At 40.1% G+C, this 10,970-nt stretch overlaps 1 protein-coding gene across 1 annotated transcript; it reads left to right on the forward strand.

Annotated features, from left to right (window-relative positions):
• Positions 1-4,353: 4,353 nt before the first annotated feature.
• Positions 4,354-5,391, forward strand: LOC114221201 (RWD domain-containing protein 4-like). Its single transcript, XM_088018444.1, is given in 2 exon segments — positions 4,354-4,695; positions 4,697-5,391. Coding segments are annotated over 2 exon segments (567 nt in total). The 5' UTR covers positions 4,354-4,497; the 3' UTR covers positions 5,066-5,391.
• Positions 5,392-10,970: the final 5,579 nt, after the last annotated feature.

Raw genomic sequence — 10,970 nt, forward strand, 5'->3', positions numbered from 1 at the left:
TGGAGTAAAAATGTTGCTTGGAATGTAGTCCGTATTCCAATTAAGTGCTTTTGCAGTAACATTCACAAACCAGTATAGCTCACGTGCCCTCACTCTTCCAAGCATTAGCCAAGCAACATGATCATGCCGGTGCAATCAAATCATTGCTGATCAAAATTAGTGCTAGCAAAACAAAAGATCAATTATAGGACCGTTGAGCCCTAATTAAGAAAAATGTACTTTATTCTATGGTAACAGTTTTCCCCAAGTATCATTACTCACTAAATTACAGAGTTAAGTTTTCAGGGCCTCAGTGAATTCGGATAAGGCACTGCACAAATACACACACACACGCACATACATAATATGTATATAGGCATACAGTTTGCTCTTGTTCGTCACAGTAGTTATAGTCTATAGGGTCACATGAACACTGGATTAGTATATATTGACCCATTGCTCCTTAGGAAATACAGGGATAGGTTCCTCTGTGCCTCTGGGCACAACACTTTCTTGAATTGATCAATGCATAACCTTGTTTTCTGTGTGATTCTGTTTAAAGACACTTTATTTAGTATATACTGTTGCTTCATTAATATTGAACTCATGGCCAACAGCACTACTAACTCATGCCTGAATGAAGCTTACCTAACGTGTATTTTCTCTGGAGGGCAAACCATCCCTCCACGTATGCTCGGGAACACTAGACAGCACTTCAGATACTTGGAGGTCATTATAAACAGCAAAATCATCAACAAAAAAAACACATAACAAGGCACTAAATAGACCATGAAAAGGACACTGGTTTACCGGACGAGAGCTGGAACAAGGAGCCAGCACGTCGCCATGTTCAGCTCAGCTGGGAAGACGGGGCATATCAGGGGACTTGAATTTTTCACTGCTCTCTGCCTACCTGTGAACGACTGCCAAAGTGCCCCGAGTATGGGTTTGGAGGGCGGGGGACAAATACATTTGAGCAAATAGGTGGATTCACAAATACGGATTCTGTGAATACTGAGGACCGACTGGACACATAAACTACATGCATCCGTGTGTATGTGTATGTATTCGTGTGGGCGTTTCTCTGATGATCGAGTTAAGTTCAGTCCAGTGTTGTTGGCAGTTGTGACTATTTGCAGTCACAGTGCCGTTTCTATCATGCAACAAGCCCATGCTTTTCCTACAGAGCAGGTTGAATATATAGGTAACCCTGTGTTCAGTGGCGGGTGGGGGCAGCTCTAAATTTCCCATCCTTTTTATTTCTGCAGAGTTAGAACTGTACCTTCTCTTGAGCCTTTCAAACACCACCCTATTTCTCTTTGTTATGCTTGAATGAGACACTACTGAGTTTCCTATTTTGTTGAAAATAGAAGGAAATTGGAAACTTGGAAACCTCCCCTATCTTTCTGGAGGAGGGAAGAGTGTGAGCCTACAGCTTTGCCCCTGGTCAAGAGCAAGCAGGCCTCTTGTGTTACTTGGCATGGATCCATGTAGAGAGGAAGGGGTATAGAGACTTTAGATCTATTTATTGCCTGGCTCTCTTCTTTTCTGTGTGATCACCATCTGTAAGATGAAAATAATAGTGTCCACATCATGGTAGTGTTATAAGAAGTAGAAATCATTTCTGTTAAAGACTTTGCATTTTGTTCTCATTATCATTAATAACAGCAACAATAATCATTGTCATCTTACACATGGAGAATATAGCAAATTCAGCCCCAGAAAAGATACAAGGCAATTTAACAAAATAAACATCTCCCTAGTCATACTAGATTTGGGTCTGCTGATTTGAAAATACAGCGCAGCTGGTGTGTGTCCCTAGAGAACCTTGTCATGATAAGCTTGAGCCTGTGGCGGGACTACTTTCTCCAACACGCTTGCGTGCCAGTCACTCCGGGCTGTCCAAGCCGTCAGCTGTCCCCAAAGCATTCATGGTCGCCCCGCCCTCCGCAGAGCTCTGGTGTTCAAGGTCCATGTAAATGATTCCACAAGAGAGACCTGATCTTAGCTGAAGGCCAAGGGAAGGGAGTGCTCAGGGCTCGTGAGGCTTCTGTGCCCCTTTTGTCCGCCCTTCACTCTTCTTGGTTTTGCTGTATCTTCTGCACCCTCATCCCAGCTAGTGAGTCTCATCTGCTCCTGCTACAGCATAAAGAATACTAGAAAATTCTGAGGCTAAGGCACTGTGATAGGAAAAGAAAGTTGCCTGAAGAAAGATAGAAATCAGAACAGAAATGTATATAATAGACATATGTTAATACATATATTAAATATCTAATCCGATATGTGTAATATATATAGAGATCCAGACATTTGCTATAAACAGTTTGTAGGGAAACAAAAGAGTAAAATTACTAAAAGTCACATTTTCCTGCACAAACAATGGGCGAGATCCACAAAATCAAAATCACCGCAGCTTTACATGAGAATGAGTTACCTAACACTTGAGATGACCAGAAAAGACCAGGTGGCAGTTTGTCCAGTAAGCAGCAGTGAGTGTCGGCTCGTTCTCTCATGGAACTGGTCACCAGTTCAAAGATGCAGAGCGTCTGTGGGGTGGCAGGTACTGCGGCAAGCGTTGCAGTCTTTGCTTCTGAGGAGTTCATTGTCCAGAAGCATCATTCGGAAGATCTCCCAACTCAGGGATTCTAGAATTCTGTATCTCTACATTCAGGGCTGACATGTATGAGGTACGCTCTAGGCTATTAAAATATTGAAACCCTGTTGGCTACAAAAATACTAAAATATTTCCATTCTGGTTGGTAAACAGCCACTGTGGCAGCAACTTTAATAAAGGACTGAATGAGAGGACTCTGTGGGCTCTAGAGGAGTGGGAGAGCCTTACTGTCTTAAAGACTCTTTGCTGCTTATGCTCCTTACTTTAAGAGAGTAACTGCAGAATTTTTCCTTGGAAGTGATTTTTCTTTTTTAATGGGAAAACGCTTTAGTAGACTTTAGGCTTACACTTAACCTGGGCGGGAGTGGTTTGGCCAGAACAAGGCTAAAATTTCTCTATGGAAAAAATCTACCTTCCTTGGACAGTAATGCACGTTTGTTGTGCTGTGGGCTCTTGGGGTTTCCCCCAACTGGGTAAGAGGCAGCATGGGGGACCAAGGAGTGGGGACTCAGTGAGAGGCAAAGATGGGAGAAGAGGCTCTGGTTTGTGGGAAGCAGATGCCAGTGATTTGCAGAAAGGCCCACCTGGGCCAGGAGAGAGGCGATATTTGTGATGGTCATATGCTGAGACCCCACTACCTTCTGCCAGTTTTCCTTTTCTGCATGCAAAGCCTTCGGCTCAGCTCATGATCCCAGGGTCCTGGAATCCAGCCCCTGGGATTCCCTCTCCCTCTGCTGCTCCCCCTGCTTGTGCTCTCTACTGGCCCTATCTCTCAAATAAATAACTAAAAATCTAAATAATAAAAAAAGAAATTTACTAAACGTAATAGACAATTTAGTTATTTCCAAGTTTTTAGTGTTATAAACACACCCAAAAGAAAAATAGGCAAATGCCATGAAACAGGAGCTCATAGAATTTGAAGTGTAAATGTCCTACAAACATGAAAAGATATCTCAATTTATTAATATTAAAGAACGTCAAATTAAACACAATAAGATATTATTTTTCCTCACAAATTGAAAAACATTTAAAACACTTGATAACCCCTCACATTGGTGAGGACACAGAGAAATAAATATTCTCAAAAATAGCATCTTCTAGGGCATTATGACAATTACAGTATTGTTTGTAACATAGAAAATTGGAAACAACCCAGATGTCCATTAATAGAGGATTAATTCAATAAATTATAGTAAGTTAATACAAAGAGATATTATGGAGTCTTTGGAAAAAATGAGATAGGTTATAAGATTATACACATGCCAACATGAAAGATGTCCAGAATGTATTGATGTTTTATAAAGTTAAAAATTAAAATGATACTGTAAAATACTTTGTACTCTATACACATACTCTATTTAGTGAGGAGGACTGATTAGTTTCCGGAAATGGGAGCTCCTGCTGAATCAGCCGGTTATGCAGGTCATCACAGCCCTGCGCTTAGGGGGTTGCATTCTTACATTCAACACTGGCAATTGCTTCTCCCTGCTCCTTAAATTCCTTGAAATAGTTGCACAATTCCAGCTACAGTTTATGTAATTGGAGGCCCATTCTTCTAGGCTAAGGTGTTGTTTATGATAACCTTCATAATGTTAAAGTGTTCCCACAGTCACCAATTGCCTGTTAATCTCTATCCACTGTTTCCTAGACCATTGTCATTAAAAGTACCATGAAGGGCCCGACGCCCCACCCTCGGCGGCCTCGGGCTCCCCGCCCACAGACCCCCCGCAGGCAGCTTCGCGCTGCCCGGAGGCCGGTGGCGCGCGTGACTCTGGTCCGCCGTGCGAGGGGTGTGCCTCCCGCAGCCCAGGGCTCGGAAGGGGGACGCCCCGGGCTCGGGGCCACTGCTCTCCCTTTCTCGTTGTCGCAGACGCCCTCCCGGGGGGCGTCCCGCAACCGGCGCGATGAGTGCCAAGGAGGACCAAGAGATGGAACTGGAAGCTCTACGTTCTATTTATGAAGGAGATGAAAGCTTCCGGGAATTAAGTCCAGTGTCATTTCAATACAGGATAGGTGAAAATGGTGATCCCAAAGCCTTCTTAATAGAGATTTCCTGGACAGAAACATATCCCCAGACACCTCCAATTATATCTATGAACGCTTTTTTTTAACAACACCATATCATCGGCTGTAAAGCAGAGCACATTAGCCAAGTTACAGGAAGCAGTGGAGGTCAATCTTGGGCCCGCCATGACCTACACATTGTTTGAATATGCCAAGGACAATAAGGAGCAGTTCATGGAGAATCACCAGCCCGTGAATTCTACGATACCCATAAGCAGTATCATTTCCGTTGAAACTCCTAATACAGCCCCATCGAGTAAGAAAAAAGAAAAAAAAGAACAGCTTTCAAAAGCACAGAAACGTAAGCTGGCAGATAAAACAGATCACAAAGGAGAACTGCCTCGAGGATGGAACTGGGTTGATGTGGTGAAGCATTTAAGCAAAACTGGCTCTAAAGATGATGAATAGTACTTGGAATTGAAGACAAGGGAAGAACATCTTTTAAGAAGTAAACTGGGTTCAAAATCCTTCATTACTCTTTTCTGGTATTGAGGTGACTTTTTATAAAACAGAATTTTTTTGTATGTTTCTTATGTAAAAAACGTTTTAAGCTGAAAGTTCATGAAGAGATCTGGTTGTATTAAATTATTTTCACAAACTTGCCTTAATAAAAGGTGAAATGTTACTGTTTAGTATACTTTATGAAGATGATTGAGCTTTGTAAATGGACAAAATGGGAAATAATAAATAATCAATGTGAATTTATATGCTCTTATTCTAGTGGATGTGATATTTTTTAAAGGAGTAGGAAGCCCTTTTGAAACTCTCACCCCAGTGGATCAGAATACTGAATACACAGTTACTCTGCGGCATGATCCATATTAATAGACTTCTCGTCTTAATAAAGTCTTCATCTCTTCTTTCTCTTAATTACTGAAGCATAAATTGCTCCCGAGAAATTTAAATACTAATATTTGAACTTTTACATAATATTCTTTGTAGTTCCTTTTTATTCTTCGAGGGTGAACTGCTTCCTTTTAGTAAATGAGTATCTGTTCATCCTGTTCCTTTGGGTCATGATATTTGCCCGTGAGAGTTTTCAGCCGTATGTGGAATAGGAGAATATAAAAATAAATCTGCCAAATGCATTCAAAAGCATTTGAATAGAAGTGCTGATTCCCACTGAAAACATTTCTCTTTGCTGCATATACCAAGATGGGAGTAAAAGATGCCTTAATATTTAATTTTTGTATTGTTGGAGACAATGGTTTTAATAAATTCCTGTTTATCTGCTACTGTGTGGTTTTGGTTGTCTGGTAACAGGTCTCCTAAATGGTTTAACATAAAACCACCTCTCAAGTCTTGTTTCTTTTCAAGTATCCACGTGGGTTTCTCAGCCTGAGCATCTTCCTCGTTATAGACATAGAAGTGTTTCAAATGCTGAATCATAGTACAGGCTTGATTATTTTTTTTAAACACGAGTAGGGTACCCTATTACTGTCGTGTAACCAGGAAGTTACTGATGTGTCTGTGTGATTCCCAGTGACTGCATTTGCTTCCCGGCTGGAAAACCCTAGAAAAACCTTCTAGAAATAAATATTTCTAGGAGGGGAGGCTGTGTTCCTCCAATTACACCTGTGCAGCTCGGGTCGGAGTTTTTAAAGAATAATGAACTTGTAGAGACACGTCCTTAGCATACGAGCAGTTTAAATTACGTCCGTGGCTTTTACTGGGCTAACGTTAGGCTCAGTTAAATCGTGTGAGTTACACAGTAAATACAATTATGGTGAAGAAGTGTAATCTGATTTTCAGAAGCTGAATCACATTTGATATCTTGAACTAATAGAACAGAAGCATTAAAATTCAAGACCACCGGAATATGGCCAACTTTTGTTCTGGGGGTTGTGTGTACATGGTTTTTGTTGTGTTGATTTGTTTGCTTGTTTTTAAAGAAACTGAAACTACGACATCTGCTCATGGAACAAACCGTGTTTTGCTCTGAAGATTCTGAAATTGTTCAGGCTTCTTGTGGTTCAGAGATGACAAAGAATAATGCTAGTTAAATGCCAATGAGCTATTTTTACTCTTTTTATATGAAATGTACAAATTTAGGGGGTGACGGTGGCAGGTGGTGCCTCTGACCACCTTCTGGGAAACATTGAAACATTCTCATCTGTATTGCCATCATCTGTTCAGCACTCCGAGTGTATTTTTTCAAAGTCTGTCTACCTGAAATTGTATGGAATGACATCATTAATAAGCAATAAAACCAGAATTACACACACACACACACACACACACACAAGTACCATGAAGGTTCAACACTTTCATTTTAACTTCTAGCCGGATTCTCTTGTTTCTTTGGGCCAGGTGCAACACCATAGATACCAGCAAATATTTCGGCACTTACTGTAAGTGTTAAGCACCAGTAAACTTTTTGCTAGCCAAGAGTAGGTTAAAGTTTCTTCCAGAATTCAAAACAAATAGTACAAAGAAAGCCACAGGAACATAAATAACATGGATTGCATGACAACCTGTAAGAGACCTGTGGAACTCTCATTGGCTAAGGGCAGTTGCAATATGGAACATAAACCCTCACTGGCCAAAAATGTGCAATTGAATCTGTTCTGCTGGCTCTCATCAGGGTGGGAACAATACACAGTATAGAGAAAATAGAAAAAGTATGGCAGTAAGCTGCAATGGTATGCTAAATGAATGTGTATTTTGGATAATATTCAAGAGACAAAAGATGGTATTTCAAATCATCATCATTTAGGTGAATTAAATGAAATGCTTCTATAAGCCCATTTTTGTGAAAAAGAAAAAAGTATTGCATTAGTAATAATGCTAATATATGCAAAGAAAACTATTTGGAGGAAATTACAGCAACCAATTAACAATGTTTATTTCCAGAATATGAGAATATGAGACACTTAGTTTTTCACTATATGTTGACATATGTGCATGCATGTCAGGACCATATCATTTCTGTATGCATGCAGAAAAAAGTTATTACAGTGGAATGAATCAGATTCATCAGTCTTACTTCTGCTGAACTAAATATCAATAAACAATAGAATTCCTAGAATTTTGAGGTTGCGAGTTAAAAAAAAAAATGTGTATCTAGACAAGTTGTCATTGGTCTGGAAAAGCAGTAGATATGCAAGGATTCAGAAAATGTCTCACCTGAAACAATTCCTTAAAAATGATGCTCTGAGAGATCACAAATTGAGAACTCAAAAATAGAAACTCAATATCAAGAGGTTAGTGGTGACCTTTGAAACCCATGAAATATATCATCGAATCTAAATAGTCATTGTACAAATTGGTTAAAAACAAACACAAAGGCCTAAATCAATTCTTCATAAATAAGATATTTAAAAGACAGTTTAATAACAACACCTTAGGTTCAAAATACCAGTATATATGAACAAATAAAACATGAGGGAGAAGAAGATGATATGAAATAAAATGGTAAAAAAAAAGACATGTCTTGATAGAGCCAGTGTCAAAAAGCTTCATTTCAGCAAGGAAGTTAGTAATTCAAGAGATATAAATTAAGTAATATTGCTACAACATCTAAAATTCGAAGATGCTAGAGTAGATAAAACAAACAAGATACAGTTTGTATAATAAAATGACCATAAAGAACAAAGAAGTATTAAAGAAAAGCATAAAACAGTATGATAGAAATAAAAGAAACCTGGATAATTGCAACAATAAATATAAATGAATCCGATTTCTACATTAAATAACAAAAACTGTTAGTTTGAAATTTTTTTTAAGAGATAGAGTGCAAGTGGCAAAGGGAGAGAGAGAATCTTAAACAGACTCCATATCCAGCGCAGAGCCCCACTCAGGGCTCAATCTCATGACCCTGAGATCATGACCTGAGCTGAAATCAAGAGTCAGATGCTTAACCGACTCAGGCACCCAGGCACCAGGACAAAAATTAGTAGTTTGAGTTTTAAAATGCAATCACAGTTACTGCTTCTAAGAGACTCAAAACAAAATGACACAGAAGAAAGAAAATTCTCTAAAACAAAGTTAACAATAGAGAGGAGGCAATATTGTGGATGCTGGTTGATGTTCATAGCCCCTGCCAAATTTCTCGCACATTCTATGTATTTTTCTTGCACAGCATTGCCACCTCTCTGGCTATAAGGCCTTATTTTGACTCTTGCTGTCATTCATCAGGTGATAATTGTGCACTAGAGAGATGGCTGCCTGAGTTTCTCCTTGGTAAAGACTGTTTTTCTGAGTTGGAGGGCAAAGAGATGAGACCCTACCCAAAGAAACTTCCTGCTTCATTTTAGGCTTGCTGGTTTACTCTCCCAAAGAGCAGAGCTCTAAGAACCTTTAGTTAGTGTGTATTTTGGCCATTCTGTCAATACTGAGACTAGTATACTTGGTTTGGGGTCATTTTCTAAGTTCTTTTTTCTTTCTTTCTTTCTTTTTTCTTTTTGGTCTGGGCATCAAATTTCTGTATTTAAAGGATGGGACAAATGAAAGAACTTAAGTAGATGTTTCAGGGTGGTCATTTCCTAAATTTTAATGAGTAATGGAGCAAGGTGATATCAAGGATTTCTAGGCATTTTAAATCAACAGCTCTTTTCCTTTGTTTTGAAAGTGAACTGACCCATCCTCTCATCTGACTTTCTCAAATCTGTCCTGTACCCCCACCCTCTACTGCCCGCCCCCAGCAGCCTCAGAGTGCACTGGCATCCGTGGATCTAAAAGTCACGGATTAAATATCGGTAGTTTCAGCCTTTCTTCAGCTATCTCAGTGGTACATGACACATAGAAAGCTATCATTTGACTGGGGCACAAACGTAAATTGTCTGCCGCCAGGCTGGTGTGTGGGAACACTAACACAGCTACTGAATGAACTGGGTGACTGCCCAGCACTCTCATGCCCGTGACTTTGTTGTCTGCTACTCACTAATGCACACCCAGCATTTCTGCTGAAATGACCTTTTTCGTTGCTTTTCTTCATGGAAAAAGAAACTGCCATTAAGGGAGAGAGAAAAATTTTAGCAATAATTGAAATGTACTGTGATATGAAGTATGCAAACAGAATACGTGAAAGAAACGAACTGCATGAGAAAAATAGGAGGCTGTATGAACATCTTTGTATGTGCAAAGTTAGGTATTATAGAAAATGTCAGGCCCAGCTAAACCCCAAGGGCCCAATACAGTGTGTAGCATAGATCAGTTAAGTTCCTGATTAGTTATTTTGAGCAGAGGTTATGGGAGCTGTAAACATTTCTATCCAGTTCCACAGTTGAAGAACTAAAGCTGCAGAAAATAATGTGTGAACTGAGCAGTTTTTATCATTATTCTCACAGCTACCCATTACTGAGCCTTTGCTAAGTCCACAGCATGTGTTAAACTCATCATATCACTTAATCCTCAAAATATATCCATCGGGTTTGTATTATTATCTGCAGTTACACATAAAGAAACAAAGGTTCAAGCAAGTTAAGTGTCTTTCCAGGGCCACCCAGCCTGACAGGAGCAGAGTGGAAATTTGAGCTGTTCTGACCGTGACACCTCATGGCCTCCCTCCAGGGCACTAACAAGGCCCCTTAGACTATACTCCTACTTACTTAATGGGACAAATCTGAAATGGGGGCTCCATTGTGTCTATATGTCCAATAAGAGTAGAGTAATATGTAGTGCTTCCTAAGAGTAAGGTAGTTCGTCCTGTTCAGGCTACTTTGCAACAGACCAAGAGAAGGAACCAGGCGACAACACGGCCTGGAATGATGCTGCCCTGCAGTGCTGGATTGTGTACAGAGCAAAGTCTTTTACTCTCCCTTATCCTATTACAGAGCTGCACCCAACTGTTGGCCCTCAAAACAGATGTTGAGAATTACAGAGCTGGGAGCAAATTTAGAGCTCCTCACGTAAAACTATTTCATTTTATGGGTGAGAAAACTCAGGGACAGAAGTACTAAGGAGCAGGTCCAAGGCCACAAGACTGTTAGTGAAACAACCAAGACTAGAATTCAGGCCCCCTGACTCTCACCAGGGCTTCTCCCACAGTCCCATGTGAGCAGCTGTGAAAAGTAACCCCTCGCTCTGTTCTACTTTTGACGTTTTCATAAAATCTGTGTCAAGTTAGCAGCTGATCGTTTAATTCTTCTTTGCATGTAGGGAGCAACATTCTACCAGGACAACTTCCCAATCTCAGAAGAAGTAAACAAGAGCCATATAAATCAAATGCACTACTTAAAATGAGACATGTATAGAAGAAAAAGAAATGTCTTATAAAACTCTGTAAGGAGCACACACCCATAGCACACAGGGTGACTCAGAGGGCGTGGTGAGGGAGCAGAAACAGAAAACTGATAATCACCGAGCAAGCCAA

This window comes from Eumetopias jubatus, unplaced genomic scaffold (assembly GCF_037043125.1).
Source record: "Eumetopias jubatus isolate StellerSeaLion01/CBP00866 unplaced genomic scaffold, mEumJub1_p1.0 scaffold_14, whole genome shotgun sequence".
Taxonomy (NCBI): domain Eukaryota; kingdom Metazoa; phylum Chordata; class Mammalia; order Carnivora; family Otariidae; genus Eumetopias; species Eumetopias jubatus.